The sequence below is a fragment of the Monodelphis domestica genome, chromosome 3, assembly GCF_027887165.1.
Source record: "Monodelphis domestica isolate mMonDom1 chromosome 3, mMonDom1.pri, whole genome shotgun sequence".
Classification (NCBI taxonomy): domain Eukaryota; kingdom Metazoa; phylum Chordata; class Mammalia; order Didelphimorphia; family Didelphidae; genus Monodelphis; species Monodelphis domestica.
Genome location: NC_077229.1, coordinates 291,230,001 through 291,255,341, shown reverse-complemented (window position 1 = coordinate 291,255,341; position 25,341 = coordinate 291,230,001). Strand labels below are relative to the sequence as shown.

Sequence of the window (25,341 nt, the reverse complement as noted above, 5' to 3'; positions counted from 1 at the left end):
CCTTTGACAAAATACAACACCCATTCCTATTGAAAACACTAGAAAGTATAGGAATAGAAGGGCCTTTCCTAAAAGTAATAAACAGTATATATCTAAAACCATCAGCAAACATCATCTGCAATGGAGATAAACTAGAAGCCTTCCCAATAAGATCAGGAGTGAAACAATGATGCCCATTATCAGCTCTATTATTTGACACTGTACTAGAAACACTAACAATTAGAGTTTTAGCAATTAGAGAAGAAAAAGAAATTGAAGGTATTAAAATTGGCAATGAGGAGACCAAGCTATCTCCCTTTGTGCAAGATATGATGGTCTACTTAAAGAATCCTAGAGAATCAACCAAAAAGCTAATTGAAATAATCAACAACTTTAGCAAAGTTGCAGGATACAAAATAAACCTGCATAAGTCAACAGCATTTCTATATAACTCCAACCCATTTCAGCAGCAAGAATTAGAAAGAAAAATTCCATTTAAAATCACCCTAGACAATATAAAATATTTAGGAATCTATCTGTCAAGACAAACACAGGAACTATATGAACACAACTACAAAACACTCTCCACACAATTAAAACTAGATCTAAACAATTGGAAAAACATTGATTGCTCATGGGTGGGATGAGCTAACATAATAAAAATGACAATCCTCCCCAAACTAATTTACTTATTTAGTGCCATACCCATTGAATTACCAAAAAACTTTTTTACTGAATTAGAAAAAACTATAACAAAGTTCATTTGGAAGAACAAAAGATCAAGGATATCCAGGGAAATCATGAAAAAAATGCAAAGGAAGGAGGACTTGCAGTCCCAGATCTCAAACTATACTATAAACTAGTGGTCATCAAAACAATTTGGTACTGGCTAAGAGACAGGAAGGAGGATCAGTGGAATAGACTTGGAGTAATTGACCTCAGCAACATAGTTTATGATAAGCCCAAAGATCCCAGTTTTGGGGACCAGAATCCAGTATTTGATAAAAAATGCTGGGAAAATTGGAAGACAGTATGGGAAATATTAGGTTTAGATCAACATCTCACACCATCTCACAAGATAAACTCAGAATGGGTGAATGACCTGAATATAAAGAAGGAAACTATTAGCAAATTAGGTGAAGATAGAATAGTATACTTGTCAGATCTTTGGGAAAGGAAAGACTTTAAAACCAAGCAAGAGCTAGAAAAAAATTACAAAATGTAAAATCAGTAATTTTGATGACATCAAATTAAAAAGTTTTTGTACAAACAAAACTAATGCATCCAAAATTAGAAGGGAAGCAACAAATTGGGAAATAATCTTCATCACAAAAACCTCTGACAAAGGTCTAATTACTCAAATTTATAAAGAGCTATACCAATTATACAAAAAATCAAGCCATTCTCCAATTAATAAATGGGCAAGGGACATGAATAGGCAGTTTTCAGTTAAAGAAATCAAAAGTATTAATAAGTACATGAAAAAGTGTTCTAAATCTCTGATAATCAGAGAAATGCAAATCAAAACAACTCTGAGGTATCACCTCACACCTAGCAGATTGGCTAACATGACAGGGAAGAAAAGTAATGAATGTTGGAGGGGATGTGGCAAAGTCGGGACATTAATGCATTGCTGGTGGAGTTGTGAATTGATCCAACCATTCTGGAGGGCAATTTGGAACTATGCCCAAAGGGCACTAAAAGACTGTCTGCCCTTTGATCCAGCCATAGCACTGTTGTGTTTGTACCACAAAGAGATAATAAGGAAAAAGTCATGTGCAAAAATATTCATAGCTGCTCTCTTTGTGGTGGCAAAAAACTGGAAAAAGAGGGGATGCCCTTCAATTGGGGAATGACTGAATTGTGGTATATGTTGGTGATGGAATACTATTGTGCTCAAAGGAATAATAAAGTGGAGGAATTCCATGGGGACTGGAACAACCTCCAAGAATTGATGCAGAGTGAGAGGAGCAGAACCAGGAAAACATTGACACAGTGACTGAAACACTATGGTACAATCGAATGTAATGGACTTCTCCATTAGTGGCAATGCAGGAGTTCTGAACAACTTGGAGGGATCTACGAGAAAGAACACTATCCACATTCAGAGGAAACACTGTGGGAATAAAAACACCGAAGAAAAACAACTGCTTGATTACATGGGTTGAAGGGATATGGTTGGGGATGTTGACTCTAAATGAACATCCTAGTGCAAGCACCAACAACATGGGAATAGGTTCTGATCAAGGACACAAGTAATACCCAATGAAATTGTGCATCAGTTGTGGGAATGGTGGATGGGGGGGGGGAGGGAGGTAAATAATGTGATATTTGTAACCATGGAATAATGTTCTAAATTGACTAAATAAACTAATTCAAATGGGAAAAAAAAGAATGATACACAAATTAATTGGGTGAACATGTTGCTAAGCCAACTTCTTAGTATCACAGGTATCCATGTTATTCTGCCACAAATTGATGAAATTCTTCCCTGGGAGCTGGTTATCCTGATATAACCAGAAATTTGGCAAAAAAAATGATAATGATAATGCTAATCGTAATTAACATGTTTAAAGAGTGCTTTAAAGTTTGCAAAGGGCTTTGCTTTCTTTATCTCATTTAAATCTCAAAAAGACCCTGTGGGGATATGTTTTACAGTTATTATCTTTAATTATACTTTCATTGTTGTTCAATTGTTTTCAGTCATGACTAATTCGTGACACTACTTGTGCTTTTCTTGGCAGAGTGGTTTGTCTTTCTTTCTCCAGACCATTTTACAGATGAAGAAACTGAGGCAAACATAGTTAAATGACCCACCCAAGATCACAGAGCTAGTAAGTGTCTCAAGTCACATTTGAATGCAGGAAGTTGGGTCTTTTTGACTCCAGGCCCAGCACTAGCCACAGTGTCACCTTGCTGCCCCCAAATTACATACAATATTATCATTCAATCAATTGCATCTGACTCTTCTTGATTTCCAATTTGGAGTTTTCTTAGCAAATATACTAGTTTGCCATTTCTTTTTCTGGCTCATTTTACAGATGAAGAAACTGAGGTAAAATGCTTAGCGTGTGACAAATATTACATAATTTAATTCTCGCAACAACCCTGTGAGCTAGATGCTTTTATAACCCCCATTTTACAGTTGAGAAAACTGAGGTCGACAGAGATGAAAATAACTTGTCTGGTGTCCCTCAGCTAGTCTTAGTCTGGACTTGAACTCAGGTCTTCCTGATTCTTGACTCAGCGCTCTAATCATTGCACCACTTAGTTTCTTCCTTATTTTGATATTAGGGGTAATAGGGAAGCCCTGGTTTTCTCTGACATTCTCAGACTTTTGCTTTCTGAAGATCATTTTGACAATTGAGTGGAAAATGCCACAGAATGGGGAGAGACTTGAGGCAGGGAGATCTCCTGTTGTCCCGGCAGGCTTTTGCAATAGTCTGAGTGGGACTGGGAAAAAGGACTGCCTGTCATATCAAAGAGAAGTCAAGTTTGTACATCTTTTCTCTTTCAAAATTTCTAGTGACAGATTATGCAGTAGGTACTACTTTCTGCATCTCCTCTTAGTCCTTGTTCATTAGACAAGCCAAGGTAAAGACATGATTTATTCTTACAGGCAGAGTTCTCCAAATGTTCTTTGTGGATGCTGTGAAGGTGGACTGTGCTTTCCCATGGCTCAGCTGTAAATTATTCAGCCCTCCGAAAGTCAGAGTTGCCTTGAGTCACTGAGTTAATGACAACTCCTAAAAATTTAGGAGTCTCACACAACGACAACAATAAAACCAAGGGTATCTTTTCACTTTGAACTGATCAAAATGATTCAAAATGCTTTGTTCTCAGAAGAGTGCCAATTGTATTTCCATATTAATGCCATGAAATAAAGGAAAGGAAGACACTGCAGGTGGCCAACCTCATTATCCAATGAAGGACATTCAGCAAACTTTTTAGATTGTTACATGAAATAAAATCGTACTTATCTTGTATTCGTTTTTAAAAAAGATATTTACATGTCTATATGCCACCTCCCTTTACTAGAATTATTAAACTCTATGACTGGAGGAACTATGTCTTGCCTAAAATTTGGATCTCTTCTAGGGCTTAGCACAAGGTACTGCGCACAATAGGCATTTTGTAAACTTTTGGTGATTTAAATTTTTCTAAAAATGTACTAAACTTACTAAAAATCTTACAAAGGCAGATGGCTTAAAAGAGCAAAATGCCTGAAAATGCTTATGACAAAATTCCCAAGACCCTTAAATATCTGGTTTTTTTTTTTTTTGAATCTAGCTTTGTGAGTTCATCGGCATTAGGTGATAGTTCTCAAAGGATCTCTCCTGAGACTATTTCAGAGGGACCATGAAGTTAAAATTGTTTCGTAATAATGTTTTAATTTCTAACAGGGTAAATATCAATAGATATAACCCATATTAAAAAAAAAAGTTCTTTGGAGTCCACAATAGCATTTATGAGTATAAAGGAGCTCAGAGCCCAAAAAGTTTGAGAACCACCAGTATAGGAATTATATAATATGGAAATTGCCTTCACCAATTGAAGTCAGTGATTCATCTGTAATTCACTGTTTTATAAACTTTTCTTGGGTACTGATTGGTTAAACTCAATCATATCAGAGGGCTAGTAAATGCCAGAGGCACAATGAGAAATCAAGGCTAACCCTCTACCTACTATCTATTTACTATCACCTCTCATCTGCTAAACAAAGAGTGAAAAAACTGATGGATTACCTTTTAGGCAGGGTCATCAAGAACTATGACATGTATATCAATCACAACTTGGCTGTCAGATGATTTATTGATTTACATCGTTGCTGAATGTCCCCAGTGGTGTCAGTATTGTCTATCTTAGCTCATAAAATCAGAGAATAAGGATCACAGACACATAGGTATTTAATAAATGGTTTTGGTGATAAAAATACTATGGACAATTTATCTGACCATACTAATCTCTTATAGGGGAAGTTATTGAAAAACACATAAGCATGTTCAATATATAATCTTCTGGAACAGAAATCTCCTAGGCAGCATTCAGAAATGTTTGGGAATCAGGCACAGATTCCAAGATTCCCTTGCTCAAATCTATTTTCCACTTGCAGTCTTTGTTGCAATTATCTAGAGGGTGGGGTTATGAATTCCTAAACAGTCCTCCATTCAAATAGTGCTCTCAGACCAGCAATCTATTTCTCCCTCAGCTACACTCCTTCAGATTTTTCCATCATGTCCCTGTGCCAGGTATCTTCCCCCTACCCCATTTCCTTCTTCATTTATGTGTTGTCTTCTCTATTAGATTGTAAACTCCTTGAGGATGGGGATTCTCTTTCTTTTTTCATATTGGTATGCCCGGTGCTTAGCACAGTACCTGTCATATCATAAAGGTTCATTGACTGAGCCTTTCACTAGCCCAAGTACACTAAGAAGAAGCCCTTGGGCACAAAGCTGGGAATTTAGGGCATAGTTCAATGTGTACTCTTCATGTAGCAGTATTAAAGATATAAAAAAAGAGTAGGGGTGAGGCAGTAATCAATTTAGAGAGAGATGATTGATATTAATCTCACAAATAAAGGGTTTAATTTTATAATAATAAAATAATAAAATTTTTAATAAGTCAGGAAGAGGGTTTTTAGAATCTGAGCAGTGTCATCAAAATGGCCAATGAAAGATATTGCTACATTTTGATTTTTGCCAACGTTTGAGAAAAGCCAGTATAGCTAAATTAGATGACTTCCAAAGGGTCATCTTTTTGCGCAAACTGAAGAACATCAGAATTTTAATTCTACCTAATCATATTTATACCATAGGAAATTTAGGCATGATCATGATTTCACTGAAGACATTTTTTTCTGTGATTTCATAATTGTAGACATTCTGTTTATGAATATAACTCACAACCACTTTCTGCTTTAGTTGAGGTTTTAATGTTGTTTAGGCCCCTCAAAAAATCACCGCCAACTTTCAGATGAAGAATTCCTGTTAATTTAGCTGACTACCAGTCCTGGCCAAAAAAAACAAAAACCAAAACAAAACATCATTACTAACTTTCTGGTGAGGAATGATTATTAACTTGGGTATTCCAGGACTCACAGTCCTGGAACCACGGTCTATTTCTGCTTCCACAGTCATAGCCTCGCTAATTTGGTAGAATTGGCACAGGCTTGGAGAATAAGGTGCCCCCTTGTCCATTATTTCTCCCCTTTCCCTAATTATAAATGATCCTAATTTTCTTGAATATCTCAGGCTATCCTGTTTGACCTAGTTTTATGTAATAACACCTAGCCTCTATAGAGAGTTTTAAATTTTGCAAGGGGCTTTGCAAATACTTGCATTTTCTTCTCTCAACAACCCTAGGAGGTAGATAGGTTTGAGAAATATCACTAGGGGCCAAAGGATTAATCTATTACCTTTAAAAGCTGACTAAGATGGGGCAGATGGATGAGGGGACTCTGATGCCTTCTCTATACCCTGGTGATTATAATAAAGGATGGATAATTTCTAAGATGTATTTATATTTACCAAATTCTCAAAAAAAAATACATGATTTGAGAGGAAGCCCTGAAAAGTGGAGTCTTGATGGAAAGGAATAGTATTTGCATTGAACTGGAAGAGAGCTAAGATTTCCAAATGGTAAAGGTGAGAAAAGAGAACATTTCATCCTTGGAAGGATAGCCTGGGTAAAGAAATAGGGGTGTGGAATGGAATCTCATGCACAGAGATAAATAACTAGGCTAGTTTGGTCAGAACACAGAGGACATGGAAGGAATAATGGGTAATCAACATGGAAGGAGGCTGGAACTGAATTGTAAAAGTCTTTAAATGCTAAACAGGGATCTAAAGTTAATTCTAGAGGAATTGGGGAGCCATGGGAACTTCTTGAGGCAGGAATGACATAATCCTTTATCTTTGTTGTTTCCTTAATTCAGCTCCTTATGTTATTTATTGCTTTCAAAATCAAGACATCTTTCCCTCAGATCCCCTATATGACATTTCAACAATTTTTGTTTTTTTCTTTGAATGGAGTTAGCAATGATTCCTAAATTGAGACACTGGGTTTGGTGCAGCTTCAGTTTTTTGTAGGTTTGTTGATATTCTCTTTCTTCTTAATGAAAAGATATATCTAATACAAGATGGTCACCTCCCTTTTCTTAGAGCTATGGGTGATGGACATCATTTGATGAATGTATTTTTTTTGGTTTTATCATTCTATTTTTGTATTATAAAAACATTGAATGGAAGAAAACATAGATAGGTAATGGAACAAATAGAGAATTTGACTTTTTTTTTCTCTAGAAGACCACAGAAAAGAGAACACAATTTTTCATTTTCTGAATGTTATCCATAAATGAAAGAATATGAAAAGCAATTTGTCAATCCAGGTGTGTGATGCTTCTAATTACAGAATAAATTAAAACAATAAAACAAACATACTGGAGTAGCTAGTTGTACCCTGGGAGCAATTTATCTTTACTCAGTAGAGCCATGAGATACCTACCTCAATTAAAGAAACCAGAAAAATATTACACCTGAGATTGGTGAGATTCCTTATTTACCTGAGAAGACGAAGCTCTGCCAGGAGAGTAGGATTCTGTTGGGCTTTCTCTGGGGTAGGCTGAGAAGCCTGTTCATGCTCCAGCCGTAGCCGCTGGATCTCTTGTAAGATTTCTCTTAGGAGAGAAAGATAAAGGCAGAAACCACAAATTAGCTCACTTGGACACCTAAGATCAAGGCAAGTCTACAGTAACAGAACAAAGCCAAGGCAATGACACACTGTAGACAAAGTTTAAAAACTGTGCGTCCTACTCTTTTGAAAATCTGACCACATTTTATGTTACTGACATTGTAAAACACACACTGTTACTTGACCTAACTTAATATAAATACTTAGCCTGACATGAAGAATGGAATCCTCTGGTTATTAAAATAAATGCATTGGGCAGCAGTTAGATGGCTCAATGGAGAGAGCACCAAGCTTGGAGTGAGGAAGATTTCCTAGATATGTGACTGGGCACAGTCACTTACCCTCTGTTTGCCCAGCCCTTGCCCTTTTGTCTTAAAATTACTGTGACAGAAAGAAAGGGCTTAAAAAATAAGTAAAACACATATATTATAAAAAACAAAACCCCAACAGTCTTAAGTGTCCCCCATTGTCTTCCCATGTAGGCTGTGCCCTTGTTGGCTGCTTATCTTTTCATTCCTTCATTCTTATTCTGAATGCTGAAGCTTGGGGCCAGAGTCTTCCTTTCCAACATATTAATCATGCTATATCAGACTTTTTGCCACATGTAGTTGACATGTTTCTGAAGAAGCACAAGGAGTTATAATTCTATTTGCAATATGTCTAGATCTCCATTATATTTTGTGGTTGGATATTAGAAATCATTGAACCTGTTTCCACCATGAGGACTAAATTCTAAAACTAGCAAAATCTTATAGAATAAGGTGTTATGTTTAGTTTTTAAAAGTGGATTGCTTCAGAGACATTTTTCTTAAGAGACAAAAATGTCTCTCTCAGTTATTCAACATCACACTCAGGAACCAGGCCACATGGACAAAGATTCAGACTGAAGAGGTTCTTTGAGGGAAAATTAAGATAAATGATGCTCATTTCATAGAATTAGATAACCTTTTATTCAAACCTCAAATTAAGTTCTTTGCCCTGAATTCATCTGATAGCCAAAAGATCAGAGGTCTTCTACATCTTCACTTAGGCAAAATCCCTTTTATCATTCTAAGTATTTTCAACTTAACAAAGGAGCTAAATGGGAAAGCCTTTTTCAGGAAAGTGCTTTTAAAAGGATGAATTATAATTGAATCAATGGACAACAGGAGAGTGCTATCTGTGTGACCTTTGTCAGTGGCTGAGGCAACACAGCCCATTATTGATGTTGCTGCCTTGGCTCTTACTGCATTTAGTTGGACATTAGACAGACCATAAAGGAGATATGGACTGTGGAAAGCAAATGGCTTCAGAGCCTGTCAAGAACCATTAAATGGGGTCACAAGACATCACATCCTCCAGGAAAGGCACCTGCTCTTGGTCAACCTCTCATCTAGTCAGATGAAGAAGAGAAAGTCACTCAGAGAGAACAAATCAACATGAATAGAAAATGAATTTTCAGAACTCTGGAAGTAGAGGTCAGTTGGAAAGTGTGCCTTGCCTGCACATGTAAAATCTATCTTAGATTGCTTTCTGCCTCAGGGAAGAGGAGGGAAGGGAGGAAGAGAGGGAAAGAATTGGAACTCAAAATTGGGGGGAAATGATTATTAAAAGTTATTTTTACATGTAATTGAGAAAAAAAAGAAACGTATTTGCTGAGCTAATGGAAAGCAGGAAAGGTGTCACAAGATTGAAGAAGTACAAATAAATACTAACTTTTTTTTTTAAAGAAAGAGGAACAGAATATTCAAACTGTAAGCCAATGAACTTGATCTTGATTCTTGGATAAAGTCCTGAACTGGTCATTAAAGAGACAGTTGAGAAGGGGGTCAGTGAGGTGACTCAGTGGATTGAGAATTAGGCCTAGAGATAGGTCTTGGGTTCAAATCTGGAATCAGAACTTCCCAGATGTGTGCCCCCAGACAAGTCACTTAAGCTCCTATAACTAACCCAGTGATGGCAAACCTTTTAGACACAATCTACCATGCCCTTCCCACCTACCACATGCTGGGGACACCTCCCCATTTACCCCATGCAGGGGAGGGAGAAAGCACTCCCGCTGTTTTGCTGAGGAATGGGTGAAGTGAGGAATTCCTTAGTGAGTATAGAAAAAGGCAGGGGAGTAGCCCTAGAACTCTGCTCCCCTCTAGCTCTGCTGACTGTGAGCTGTCCACCTGACCAACTGTGTACTGCCATTGGGCTCTTGGGCAGAGGGGTGAGTAATGTGTAAAAAAATGTTATCAGGCACAGTGGAGAGGGGAAAGGGAGAAGCTCTGCCCAAGTTCCTCTGCCTTTCTAGTAATGAAATATGGGAGTGGGTGGGAGAAGTGGTGGGGAGTGAGGGTGACTGAATGCCTACAGAGAGCTCTCTGTGTGCCACCTTTGGCACCTGTGTCATAGGTTCACCACCACTGGCCTAACCCTTATTGTTCATCTCCCTTGGAATCAGTACACAGTATTGATTCTAAGAAGGAAGGTAAGTATTTTTTTAAAACAAACATGGATTCATCAAGAACAGATAATTCTAGAATCTCATTTCCATTTCTGGCAAGATTCCAGAGTGGTAAAATGCCTTGGCTGTCTTTCACATTGAGGAATTCTCCAGTAGAGTATCTTAAGGATCTGTCCTTGGTCCTGTACTGTTGAATATTCCTAACAATGACTTGGATAAAGGCATAGATAGCAGATTCATCAAATCTACATGTAACACAAAGCTGGGAGGGCTAGTGAATATATTGGATGACATAGTCAGGATCCAAAATAATCTTGGCAAGACTAAAGCATGGTGCTGAATCTAATAAGATAAAGCTAATGAGAGACAAACATAAAGGCTTATTCTTAATGACAAAGAAAATCAACCTGAGTCAATGCTGAGGATATTAAGTCTGAAGAAGAGAAGACTCAGTTTGAATATGATAGCTATCTTAATGTATATAAAAAGCTGTCTGGTGGATCAGACTTATTATGATTGGGCTCCTAAGGGTAGAACCAGGAACAATGGATGGAAGTTAGGAGGATGCCAAATTAGACTTGATGTCAGAAAAATCTTCCTGACAATAAGGATTAACTTAAAGTGTTGTTCAGTCATGTCTGACTCTTTGGCTGGAGTTTTCTTGGCAGATATACTAGAAGGATTTGTCATATTCTTCTCCAATTCATTTTTACAGATGAGGAAACTGAAGCAAATAGAGTTGTGACTTGTCATGGGTCACATGATAAGTAAGTGCCTGAGGCTAGATTTGAACATGGGAAGATGAATCTTCCTGACTCTCAGCTCAGTGTTTTATTCATGCTGCCACTTAACTGCACCTTCTTAAAGCAGAATGAGCTGAAAAGCTAATTGAACTGTGTATATACCTTTTCAGCTATTTCTATTACTTGGTCTATTACTTCTTTCTATTATTAGGTTTGTTCTTCAAAAAGATCAAAAAAAGAGGAAAAGGGCCCATATGTCCAAAGTTATATGTGGCAGCTCTTTTTGTGATGGCAAAGAATTAGAAATTGAGGGGATGTCCATCAGTTAGGGAATTGATGAACATGCTGTGACATATGTATGTGATGGAAATACTGTTGTGTGGTAAGAGTGGAGGAAGGTAATGGTTTCAGAGAAATCTAGGAAGATATATGAACTGATGCAAAGTGAAGAGGGCAGAAGGAGAGGATCACTTTAGTCTGTAATAGTAATATTGTAATGATAATCAACTGTGAAAGAAACTGATCAACACAATAGCCTAACATAATTCCTAAGAATGCAAAATGAAAAATGTTATTCTGCTCCAGATTGAGAACTGAAGGACTCAGGATATGGATTAAAGCATATATATATATTTTTTCTCTAAGAATAGAAATTTGTTTTGTATTACTTCATATTTGTAATGGACTCTTTCTTGCCTTCTCGATTGGGGGGAGGATGTGATGCTTTCTCAATTTGTTGGGGAGGAAAAGATTTTGAAAGTGAAAATAAAATTAAATCATGGGAAAAAAAATCCCAAAGTAGAATGGGCTATTTCAAGAGGTGTGAATGTGTGTGGTGTTCCCTCTCTCTGGAGATCTTCAGGTAAACTCTGGCTTACCAGATATGGTAAGTGAGTATTCCTTTCATGTGTAGGATGGATGATATGGCAGTGAGGCCATTCCATTTCTCAAATTCTGTAAATCCTTATTTCACAGTGTTGCTTTGAAACCTAAATAAGCTCAAACACTTTTCAAACTCTAAAGGGCTATACAAAAATCTCTTATTACTGAAGAAAGTGGACGACGGATGGGATTTTGGATATAGAATAAAGTGACCTTGGGAAATTATTGGCTATATGGAGGAATGACTGAGAAGGAAGAGAGATGGGTTTGAGTTTGAGCATGGAGGAGTATGGTGCTATCAATGAAAACTAGGAAAATCCTATTTTGGCAGCTACTTACTGAAAAATTCCTTATGGCTTTTCTTTTCCCTTGTAAAATTCTTGTCCCCAATACTATGCAAATTGGAGGTTACTATGTATATAAATAAATGGCTCGTATATTCAAATATTGATGTGGCTATATCTCTCCAGAGGCAAGATAAATTCCTGTGGCTATAGAGTCAGATTCTCACATTATGAAGTTAATCCCATACTTGCCAAAGAACATTAAGTGATGACTGTCTATATCTAAAGAACAAAAATCCATTCTCTCAGGAAAAAAAAATTCATCAAAATTGTTTAATTTGTTTGGCTTAGCACAGTGCCCAACACATAATAGGTACTTAATGCTTATTGATATTTGATGTTAGAGAAAAAAATGTAAAGATTTGAATTTGGACCTAGATTCAATTCTTAGTTTTGATACAGAGTAGGTAGGTGGTACATTGGATAAAGCACTGGGCCTACAATCAGGAAACTTGAGTTCAAATCCCACCTTGGATACTTACTAGCTGTTTGACCCTGGGCAAGTCACTCAAACCTTTTTGTCTTAGTTTCCTCATCTGTCAAATGACTTGAAGAAGGAACTGGCAAACCACTCCAGTATCTTTGCCAAAAAAACCCCAAATGGGGTCAGGAAAAGTTGGACTGGACTGAAAAATTACTGAACACACATTTTTATAGCCTCAAGCAAATCATTTTTCTGGAGCTCACATTGCTTATCTGTAAAATGAGGGCATCCAACAAGGTAGCTTCTGAGGTCTCTTCTACCTTTTAATTTATTATTCCATGATCCTATTATCCACTCAGAATTTGTGATTCAAAACCTGTAGGCAAGAAGAGTTCATCATAATGCCTCGGCAATCTTACTTCAAGCCAGACAGATGAATGTGAGAAACAAAGAATATGGGAATACTTTTGCTCTGATGCAGTAGCAAAAACATGTGGTCCATTGAGCTAATCTGTACCATATGCTTAGTTAGTACTGAGTTTTAGTGCTGCTCTAGAAAAATGCTAAATTAAATAAGGGAAGCAGCTAATATGTACAGTTTTAACAATCATTGCCAAAAATTAAGACCTGGATTTAGATATTTTGTAAAGTCTTGAAATTAAAGTCAAGATAAATCTTACAAATCTAAAAATTTCATTACTTCCAGGAAAGTAAAAGCGAGAGGTCACAAATAATCCCAAATGCTCAATCTCAGTATTGTTTTAAAAAATAGAAATGACCCAGAGAAATAAAATATTAAAAAGTCTCAAGACAAATGTCTGTGTGTTTTTACCAAATAGGGCTAAATGCCAAAATGCCAGAAAGAAATAGTAATAGAACCAGAGTCAACATTGACATTTACTCAAGTCACAAAAAATAGATAGTAAACATTCTGAAGGAATTAAAGGAATTAAATGATAAAAAAAACAACAACCCATTAAAATAAAATATGGAAGGAGGAGAGCATGCCTAAGGAATCTTAGATATGAATGATAACACTCAATTTTAAAAAGTGAATAAAAATATGAATCAATTAGTATATCAAATACGATTTAAGCATTTCTGCTAATTTTGCAGATGGAGATCTGAGGCAAAACAGTGACTTGCACAGTTTTACCAAGCAACTAAATATCTGAGGCAAGATTTGAATTCAGGAAGATGAGCCTTCTTAGCTTCAGGCCCAGCACTCTATCCATCGGAACCACCTATCTACCTTTTCCTTAATTATACAAATTTGTCATAAGGGTTTTCTTTTTCTTTTCTTTTTTTTTAATGTGCGAAAAGAAATGGGACAGAGAGAAAATAGCTTTTTTTTAAAGGAAAAAAACTTCAACAAACAACCAAAAAGAAATGGCATTGGATTGAGACTGGTTTGGAAAGAAAGTTAGGACTCAGGACAGGAAAAAATTTGATGAATTGAGAGAACAGGGCAAAACTTAGTGCCTAAAGATCATTATTAGACTGGCAACTAAAAGAAAATTAATTAAATATTGACAATAAAATCTTTGGAAAATTTATATCAAAGCAAATCTTCATTATATAACTACCTTAAACTAGATAATTTTTACAATTCAACAAAAAAAAATCTTCATTTGACAATAAGGAACATTTCCTCCTCCCTTAGACAGGTAGAAAGATTTTAAAATACAACCCAAATAATGAAAACTCAGAACAAAATCCATTTTTGCTAGAAAGCTCTTACCTGTTCTTGTTTTCAAGTTCTGCAATCAGCTGCCTTTGTTGTTTATTTGCATCAATGGTGAAAGAAATATCAGAAGGACCCCTTTGCTGACTAGGCTGCTGTGAAAGAGATGATAGAAAATATTTAATATTAGAGAGTACAAGACCATGTCCATCACAGTGAATCTTCTCTGAGGAGTCTCAGTAAAATGTATTTGTCATATTATTCTGAGATGTGTGGAAAGGTTGTACTTTTTATAAAAACAAAGAGGTAAATATACACAATTAAATGATAAATTATTGGCTCTCCCCACTGCCTTGCCCAAAATGTTGGTATAATTGGGAGAGCATTGAACATGGAGTCAAGCAGCAGATACTTATTGACAGCAAGGTATCAGAATTAACAGAATATTGGACTTAGAGTCAGAAACATGAGTTAGAATTCTGCTTTAGATTCAAGCTGTGTGATTCTGGGTGAGTCAGTTACTTTTTCCAACCTCAGTTATCTCAACTTTAAAATGAGGATGATTACAGTAGCTTTGGCATAGATCTGTTATAAGAATAAAACAAGATAACCTATTTTAAAGGCTTTAAAGCCCAATATAAATTCTAGTTATTATTTAGCTGTTCTTAAGTGCTAGATTTGGATTTAAACAATGAACACTTCTGGTAGTAGCTGTGTGACCAAAGGCAAGTCATATTATATTTTTAAGTCTCAGTTTTTTCGTCTGTAAAGTGAGGTCATAACATGTGTGATATCTATCAAATGGAATTCAATCAATTTAGAAGTACTTATTAAATATCTACTATTCACTTGCCAGATTCTGCTAGGTGTTGGGATTAGGGTTTTTATATCTTACCTCTTGTTTTTTGGGCCAGATAAAAATGAATTCAAAGGCTAGATGTGGTTCATGAGATAGACCTTCCCATTTCTACCTGAAATAATGCTGAATAATTATATTACCTGCAATTATTATTGAATTGACCAGTTTTATTGAGAGATTCTTGAGTTATAATTTTCTGTCTCATTAAGGCACAACCTTCACACTTTTCCTTAAGGTTTTATCATAGGCAAGTATCATGGAGTGGGAAGATAAAAAGACAGACTGGGAAGATTGAAATGTGATCCTTCCAGAAGGAAAAAAAAATACTCAAGTAAATGAGCTGTCAAGTTACCTGCCAATCCCATAATTCTTTTTTAATCTATGATTTATTACCAAATAATAGAATTTGATATTTAGAAGGGACCCCAGTCACCATTTTTTTTAAGCTATAACTGAAAGGCTATTAAAACAAGTCCAACAAGTAGTTACTGAGCCTCTGATCTATGGATAGAGGGATCCACTACCTCTGAAGAAAAACTTTAAAAATTATTAGAGTTTATTTTTTCCAATTACATGTAAATGAAAAACAATTGGGTATAGGTTATATGTGTGTGGTAATGAGAAGCATATTTCCATATTAGCCATGTTGCAGAAGAAAACAGAACCACTCTGGCCCTGCAAAAAAAAATGCAAAGAAAAATAAAGTTTAAAAAATGCTTCCCTTTGAATTCAGTTTCCATCAGTTCTTTATCTGGAGGTGGACAATATTTTCCATCATAATCCCTTAGGAATTGTCTTGAATCATTAGATTGATCAGAATAGTTAAATCATTCCCAGCTGATCACTGTACAATATTTCCGTTGCTATGTACAATGTTCTCCTTGGAACATACTTTCTATTAATTTATTTTATTCTTTTTTTTTAACCTTTACCTTCTGTTTTAGTATCAATTCTAAGACACAAGAGCAGCAAGGGCTATAGGTAATGAAGGCTATAACCATGACTTTGCCCAGGGTCACACAGCTAGGAAGTGTCTTAGGCTAGAACCCAGGTCCTCCCAACTCCAAGTCTGGCATTTTACCCTCTGTGCTACTTAGCTGCTCTAACCCACTACCCCTTAAGGAAGATTCCATTTTTGCTCAGCTCTAATTGTTAGAAAGTACTTCATTTCTGCCATCAAACCAAAATTGGCCTCTATTGGTCTCTTCATGTATTCACCTACTAAGGGTTATTAGGTAATTTACAAAGTAGCAAGACTCATGTAACAGGGCTAGACAGTGGAGTGATATCTTCTCTACAGCTCATCCATGATTATGACATAAAAAAATGTCAAGTGAGCTTCACTGCAGAGTCAGGGAAATGGGATGTACTGTGGTGCCAGGGGATGGCAATGGGTGTCACAGAGTAAGGATCTGAAGGATAGGGACCAATTCTTCCTCCAACACTACCCTTGCCTTTGGTTAAGGTCAGTTACAGCAAAATAAAATACATGGATTGATATGAACCAGGAAACCAACTGGACAAGAGGTTTTGCTTAATATCTTGTATGAGTTTGTCCTTCCAATTGACCTCATTGAATATTAGTCATCTAGCAGAAATGGTCTTCCTGACACTCAGTGCCAAATTCCTTTTGATTTAATTTTCATTCCTGCTTCTTTTTCTTCTGAGATGTGCTGAGCTGGAAGATCATAATGAGGTTGACCTTATTCATGCTATTTGATGTTTGACACACTTCAATGCTACCTTAAGTCCACCGAGTCTTACTTTGGAAAAAATAAAGTACATTTTTGGTTTGTAATTCCCCTCAGTCATGGGAATCTGACAGGACCGTAGTCAGGGCACTGAACTGAGAACAAGTGCCAAGGTTAATGCTCTGGGTCATTATACTGCTCTGGTCCTAGATCATTAGTGAGAAGGCTCTGCAGTTAGGGATCTGACAGTTAGGATGTCAGAGAGGAATTAAAAAAATGAAGATGTGTCACTATTCATACCTCTCTACAACCCAAAGTCTATGATTATTTTCCATTTCAGACATTTGCATTCTGAATAAAAGTGCCAAATTGATTTTGATTTTGATTCTTTTTGTTGGAGAGATGGAGAGATGGAGTGATGTCAAAGCAGTAGATACTTTATTACAGTTTTTTCCAATTCTAAACTTGATCCTATAAGAGAAAACAATGTCCTTCTTACAAGTGTTTTGCTGTGGTTTTTGATTAAGTTCAAATAGTATCTGAGGGATGAATGTGAAAGGACACTTGCAAGCTTTTGGTTTTAATTCTAATCTGCTGCTGAGTCACTGGGTTATCTTAGCCAATTTATTAGCAGATCATCAATTTAGATCTGGAAGGGATCTTGAAATCCAAGAGTTTGATTTTGTAATACACAGAAGGTGCTTAATAAGTGCTTACATGACTCAAACAGGTAATAAATATTAAGCCATTATTTTATCATATATAAAAAGGGAATTTTTACCAAGATGCTATAAAAACTTTAACACATTAATAATAAACTAATAATAAATAAACTCCATTGTTAGTAAAAATTACATGAAAATAACCTCCAAATTTGAAATAGAAGGAAAAGGTCCTGTAGCTGCCCAGCTCTCACAGAACTCCCTTAGAAATTATTAAAGATCTTTTCCTTTAATGAAGACTTACAGTTGAGGATGTCTCTGCTGCCAGTCTTGCTGCATATCTGGCAATCAGCCTGTGCTCCTCATCAAGACGGTTTGGGCTATCGAGCATGCTGTTCAGAATGGGAGAACCATAGTTAGGCAAGTAAGGAAACATTATCTATTTATCTTACAGTAGCTATAGTTATTTGCTACTCAAATTATTTTCACTTCAAAACCCAACATTGACACAGAAAATTACATTAGCCTAATGAGTCCGGGGTTTGGCCCTGTAGAATACCCTATGAGTCAGGACAGAGAAGACTTTAAAATCTTTGCCTTTTTTAATCTTATCCTATTGCTAAGGACTTGCATGTCCAACTGAACATTCTGTTTGATGAAGAGTAAATTTCACTAATTTTATTAATTCTATATTCTCTTCCACAAGACTGAGAATTACAGGACTGGATCATAATGACAGGAAATTTTCAGGTGAGATTAGATTCGCAGTCTTGACACCTACACATTTTCTCATATTATAATAATAATGATGATCATAATGGCTAGTGTTTATATATTATTTTAAGGTTGGGAAAGCATTAACAAATATTATCTTATTTTATCCTCATATCCTCCAGGGAGATAGGTGCAATTATTATTCTCATTTTACAAATTTGGAAACCTAGTCAGATAGAGAGGTTAAATGATTTCCCTAGAGTTATACAACTAGTAAGTTTCTGAAGGAGGTATGACAGATATTACTACCTCATTTTATAAATGAACATTTTAAGAAATAGAGGAGTTAAATGACTTGCCCATGATCAAAAGTTGGTGAAAATCAGAAGCTAACTGAAATTAGGCTTTCTTGATTCTAAATCTAGTGGCCTATACTTTTTACTATACTGTTTCTTCATTTTACCAGTGCTATGAATCCTACGTAGGCAACAAAAGAAGAAAAGTTGTATGACTACTAGGTGGATCAGTGTCAGAATTCACATTAAAATTAAATTCCTTCCAATTCACAGTCCCTACCTGTATTCTCCTCACACAAATTATATTCCTGATCCCCCCCCCCCTTAAAAACATACTGACACAAACCAAAACCCACTGGTAGCAGTTGACTATATTAATATATTGTTTGTAAATGTTACATCTTTGGAAGGACATAAGAGCCAGGTGAAGTAAATATAGAAGAGAAATGATCTATTAGAGGAGATAAAAGCTTTGAATATGTGATTTCTGTCTTCATATCCTCCCATTGGCTTTCCAAAGCCATGGGCACCAAATTCTGAGTATTTTCATTGGTTTTAAAAATTCACTCTGAGTTTATTCTTGACTATATCATATATGATAAGAAAGCTAGGAGGTACAGTAGATAGAGTGCCAGGCATGGAGTCAGGAACTCACATTTCTGGGTTTGAATCTGGCCTCCTCCAATAGCTGTGTGACTATGGGCAAATTACTTAGCCCTATTTGCCTCAGGTTCCACATTTGTAAAATTAGTTGGGGAAGGAAATGGTAAGCCACTCCAGTATCTTTGCCATGAAAACCTCAAAGGGATCCATGAAGAGAGTCAGGCACCACTGAATAATATCAAACATTACATTTGTTTACTCATCCCCTTTACTACTGTCAAGAAAATGTATTCTTATTCCTCATCTCTACCTCTACCCAGAATGCTGTACTTTCTTAAAGGCCAAAGGTGTAAACATATTTGTACTTATTGCCAAGTCACTTCTCTGTCCTCTGTAGGAACTTTTATTAACTCCTTTGATACATTCAGAATCCTGTTCAATGGGTCACATTACTTGTGTCCTCACTTAAATCACCCACCACCTAACCATGATATTTCCCAATTAAATATTAAAAAGGAATTGAAAAAGTATTATAAAAATTTAAAATATAAAAATATTTTTAAACTCTCAGTATATATATTTGTGTGATACATAGTACATATAATATATGAGGTATGTTTATTTTCTATATACCTGGTGGACAGGAGCTAGACTATGGGTTCCCTAACACAATGTTAGAAAAATAATAAACATTTAATAAATGCTCATCAGTTGACTCTATTTTTAGTATGGACTTCAGGAAGTGCTCAATTAATAGGAAACAAAATCAATATACACATTCCAATTTTCAATAATAAAACCAAATGAATACCAAAAGCTTCAATTGAAGTCCAGCTCTGAGTTTGCATCACAACATGGAAGTGACCTTCTGTTCTTCAAAACTATGTCAATGGAATACAAGCTCTTGCAAGCTTCACCACCCTCACAATGAACTATAATTTGTTGTCCAAGTGCCAGCCTTGCTAAATTCAGAAAGGACTATCACCAGAAGCTTGGCACCCACATTTCGGCCACAATTTACTAAACCATCCACACTGTGAAGGCAGTATGAATGTATTGGTACTTGTGGCAGTAGGAAAATATTTGAAATCAAAAGTGGTTCTTCCTGCATGCTTCTAACATATCTTTAATATAATATAAAAGCTTTAATCAGAAAATCAGGTCTATAGAAAATGTGGCCAGTTCCAACAACTGTGACTGTAAGGATAAGTGAAAAGGAATAGAGAAAAATGCATTCTGGAAGGAGAGGAAAGCCTGATCAGAAGTGACTTTTAAACCCAGTAAACTCCCAAGATCCTCCTCTCCTTCCAGAATCTTCTCCCAAGGTTTGTGTCTAAATTCTCCTCCTTTCCTCTTAAAGACAATCCATGTACTTTTCTCTATCCCTTATCACTTATCCTTACATGACCATTCTCTTCTGGTGTATTTAAACCTAAAGGCTCCATGCAATACAGTGATTGGATGGTATCCTTTGAATACTTATGGATTTTAGACCAACCATGATAAATGACTATCAGAAGTGACTTTATCAAAGAACTTCCAAGTTTTAAAGATAAAAGGCCCTCACATCATTAAGGCCCAGGAAGTATAAATAAAACGAGAGCTATTAAAAAAAAACATTCATCAATCTGAGACTTGAAGTTATGGAACGATGTCTAAAAGGTTATAACTCATATTCTCTTGCTCCCCATCACTATCACAATGGGATGAACTAAGGATGCTGTGACAGATCACCTCACACACAGTGCACACAGGATTTATGATCCCATATCTGCAATTTCAATAAGTTCAAATTATACATGTACAAGGGTGAATCAAGCATCTTCAGATAAATTTCATTAATTCAGTAGTTCAGTTACAAATGGTTGGATTGAATAGCCAATAATCCCTAAATCATTAAAACAAACACTGATTCCCACACTTTTGCCATCCCTAGTTATTTATATCCAGATTGTAATCAGCAAAATTTGGTTACTGGACTTAATTGGATTAAATAGTTGCCAGGACTTAAAAGTGTGTATATTGGCAGGGGGTGGAGGGTGGGGTCCGGGCAAGGAATTCATCATTGAGGAAGTGCTTCATGCTCTTCCTGATCTGCCTGACCAGCAGGATACCACTGCAAGATTGAAAATAGACTTAAAGAACTTAAGCTGCATCAGCCAAATCACTGAATTATAATGAAGCAAAGATTTTAGCTGGACAGCTAGGTGATGTAGTGAATAGAGTGCTGAGCCCAGAGTTGGGAACACCTGGTTCAAAGCTGGCTTCAGAAACCTACAAGTTGTATGACCCTGGTCAAACTGTTTGCCTCAGTTTCCTCATCTGTAAAATGATCTAGAGAAGGAAATGGCAAACCATTCCAGTCACCATTGCCAAGGAAATCCCACTGGGGTCATGCAATGTGCTTGAGACAACTGAACAACACATTCTGGAATAAAGAAGGTAGGTACTTAATTAAAATATATTTGATGGATAGTAAGTGAAAGAAGCAGGATCTGAACATAGGACCCCCCGATTCCAAATCCAGCAATTTATTTATTGAACCACACTGCATCACAGAACCAGGAGAACAATGTACACACTAACAGCAATACTGTTCATGATCAACTATGAAAGACAGCTTTTCTGATCAAGACAATGATCCAAGATAATTCCAAAGGACCTATGACACAAAGTACTATTTCCCCTATAATGAGAGAACTTATGAATACTAAGCTTAGATAAACTTTCTTTTTCTTTGTTTGTGTTTTCTTTTTCAACATGGCTAATGTGGAAATAATTTTGCATGAATTCACATATATGATCCATAACATATTGCTTGTCTTTTCAATAGGTAGAAGAGAGGCAAGAAGGAGAGAGAAAATTTGGAACTCAAAATTTAAAATGAATTTTAGGGGACAGTTAGGTAGCTCAGTGGATTGACGGCCAGGACTAGAGACGGAAATCCTGGCTACAAATCTGGCCTCAGACACTTCTGATTCAGGGTAAGTCACTGAACTCTCTCATTGCCTGGCCCTTACCACTCTTCCAACTTGGAACCAATACATGATGATATAATATATGGATTTTAACTACTTTCTTTAAGACAGGAAAAATATGATAGCCCTAATTATTAAAAATGAATAGTAAAACCAAGAGAAATCATGAGCCACACTAACTGTGGATGAAGTCAAGTGATTTAGTGATACAGTAAGGACAGAAGAATTTAGCAGGATAAGGAGTATCTTCAGTTGCAAATATCATATGCCTATTTAGAGATGGTTCTAATTATCTGCAAATACAGCTATTTTAAATCTGAAGGTAAGGGTTTAAAAAAATGAATTTTTAAAAAATTTGACATGGTAAGAAAAAAGATGGCTTTGTGTCCCCACTGCCTGGCTCCAATAAGGTGAAACTCCAAGTGTAGGAGGCAACCAGGATGCCTAAAGAGGGGTGAACCAGTCCCAAGAGGAAACGGATCAGGTCCTGTGACAGGCTGCTATATTTCCAGCCCAGGTAAGATAGGAAGACCAAGTCTCCAAGAAAAAATTGTGTTTGTGTGCATGTGTGTTGTGGGGCAGGAAGTCTCTTAAACATGTACCAAAAACTACTAGCTAAGTAGAACAGATTATGAAACAGCTCCTGCATTTTCATTTAAGTCTAATTAAGGTACATAAAAGTGTACATATATCCATAAACATATGTGTAACTCTTCCCTTTAAAATAAAAAATGGCTAATAATTTTTATGATGAGTATAGCTATTAATGTCCTTAATATATTCATGATGAAAAATACTACGTACTTTCCAGTGAGGTAGAACTGCTTTGATTTATAGAAGTCTGATAACTTTTACTCTATATGAGTTTAAAATTTATTGTTGGCTTGACTGCTGAAGCTGGGAATGTAAAAATTTTTTGAGGTAATTAAGTCCTTTCAGCTAATTAAAAATAATTATAAAGTCAAGTTTGTAATATCTATGAATTAGTGATACAATTTCAAATTAAAAAATATCCTAACAGTTAAATGCTATTCATTGTACAATATGAAACTGACAGAAAAACCAAGGACTTCCAAGGAATGGAATATCTCCCAGACATTTATGTATGTCTGTATGTATCTAGAACCCTTACCTTCCATCTTAGAATCAACATTATGTATTGGTTCCCAGGCAGAAAAATAGTAAGGGCTAAGCAATGGGAGTTAAGTGACTTGTCCAGGATCACACAGCAAAGAAATGTCTAAGGCCAGGTTTAAAAATTCTCTGGAGGCTGTATATTAATTTATAATCATTTATTGAATAGTAAAAGTGAGTTGGAGAGAGAAAAGGCACATAATCACATGGCCGGTTGCCTAGCTAACCCAAGCTCACTTCATATCCCCATTCACTCTTCCTGCTTGTCTAGAAGAGAATGATGCTTCCTAGATCCATAACTTACCCCAATCCTGCCACCCCATGAAATCACTTTTTCTTGGTTTCCCTGTTTAGACAGACAACCTCAGTCCATGTCCAGAGTAGGTCTTCTGGATGCCAGGAGTCATGTGGGACAAGAGACAAGACTGGGGTGCCAGGGAACCACTTTATCAACTAACTGCCTAGCTACTGAAAGAATATTAAGCACAGAATGACCAGAGTAAGTTCAAGTCAGACCAGAGAAGCATCTTGACAAATAAATTTTGAATTATTTTCCCCTCCCAAAGACGTGAGATATATGCATTAGTGTCAGCACAAGAGAAAGTCATTATAGAATGATGATGGTAAGGGAGGCAAAATAGATCATTATAGTATTTTCAAATCTCTGAGGTATATCTATATCTTTATAATATTATTAGGTTCCAAAGTACATTAAAAAAAGTGAAATGGAAGATGGTCAAAAAAAAAAAAGAAAAATAGAAGGATCTATTCAAGACCTAGTAATGTATGTTAGTCAAAAGAATGAGTCAAAATCATTTTGGAAAGAGACTGGAAAAATAAAAGGGGAAGATAAAAATCAGAGAAAATATGAAGGATATCTTTTTGGAACAGAATCTGCCTCATTTAATAATTTTTAATTCTTCTTTTGGTTTTCTCCATAGAGAACATCTGGCTATCTCCACAAGGATGGGTAGTACATTTCAAGAGACAGTTTTATGACCTTATGTGACCATGAAGTCATTGTGATTAAATAGCAGCTAATGAAAATGGCTAAGAATAATGATAGTTTTTTCTTCAATGATTTTAAAAAAATATATTGCCAGTTTAAGTAAGCAAAGGGCACAGGAATGGTTGAATTATCTGGGATCTACTTGAAGGAGTAGATAAAAGGAGGTGATCACATTGTCTTCAAAAAGAATTTATCTGTAGCCCAGATACATGTTTGAAGACTAGATAAAATTTCTATGCATCAAAATCTGTTCTATAAATTAACATGTCACTAACTGTACCAGAAATTCGATTAAAATCATCACTCTTTCCTTTATAAGTTTTGACAGGCTGATTAGTGAGGAGTATATGAAAGTACTTTGAGATCAATTGTATCAAATGATACAAATCTAAGATGTTATTATAAATGAACACCTTGGGTTAATATCTCTAAACAAGTAACAACTATTAACAAATGGATAAATACTATCCTGTCTTAGAGATCTATTGTAAAGAGAAAGCATTTATTAACATCAGTAAAACTATAATCATATACTCAAAATATCTGAGTATGTAAAATGATGATTATGCAAAATTAGTAGTGAGTGAGCTGGGGACTTCTACTAAGAAATTCAGTTAAATTCAAGAAATCTGAGATGTTCTCAACATTGTGCTAGGCACTATGAGGTATATAAGAAGTGTGTTACATGCCCTTATGAACCTGTCTGGGGATACAAAACATATACTCATGAAATAATTGTGTATAATTAAATGCTAGAAGAATTCTGAGGAGCAGCTAGAATAGTCGAGTCACAGACAATATGGTTGACCTTAAAAAGTAAGTAGGGCATGAACAGGGAAGGGTAAGAGGGAAAGCAGAATTAGTGAAGGCATGGAAATGGAATGGATACCTGTGTGGGGTATGCTGGGAAGTAGAAGGTAAGATAAGGAGGATATTGGGGTTTGGGGACCTTGTAGATTTTTGCTAGACTGCAGTGATCAAAGGAGGAAAGCAATTTTAGGATCAGAGGATTTGTGATGAAGTGATGTTGTAGGAAAAATTATAAATGTGGGTACAGCACAGCCTGGGGAGGGAATAAACTGGAAGCCAGGTGACTACATAGTAGGCTATTACTATAATCCAGACATTAGGAGATGATATTCTAGACTAGGGTGATAACAATAGGAATATAAGAGATGAATTTGAGTGACCTCTTTAGTGAAGAAGTGATAAAACTTGG

General features: G+C 36.1%; 1 protein-coding gene and 1 long non-coding RNA gene across 24 annotated transcripts in view; one reads left to right on the top strand and one right to left on the bottom strand.

Moving 5' to 3' along the window:
- DTNA (dystrobrevin alpha) overlaps window positions 1-25,341 on the bottom strand; it is a 357,154-nt gene that overhangs the window by 57,010 nt on the left and 274,803 nt on the right. For 17 of the 23 annotated variants that reach the window (XM_056823866.1, XM_007487164.3, XM_056823868.1 and 14 more), the window contains 3 exons: window positions 17,693-17,780; window positions 14,234-14,331; window positions 7,541-7,654 (listed from right to left, as the gene is read on the bottom strand). In XM_056823866.1, the coding sequence (XP_056679844.1) occupies window positions 7,541-7,654; window positions 14,234-14,331; window positions 17,693-17,780 (300 nt within the window). The remainder of the gene's footprint in view (window positions 1-7,540; window positions 7,655-14,233; window positions 14,332-17,692; window positions 17,781-25,341) is intronic. The other 6 variants (XM_056823867.1, XM_056823869.1, XM_056823871.1 and 3 more) reach the window with 1 other exon arrangement.
- LOC103101569 (uncharacterized) lies at window positions 8,839-24,173 on the top strand. The gene is made up of 2 exons (XR_008917706.1): window positions 8,839-9,125; window positions 24,055-24,173. It is a non-coding gene; the product is annotated as an uncharacterized LOC103101569 (long non-coding RNA).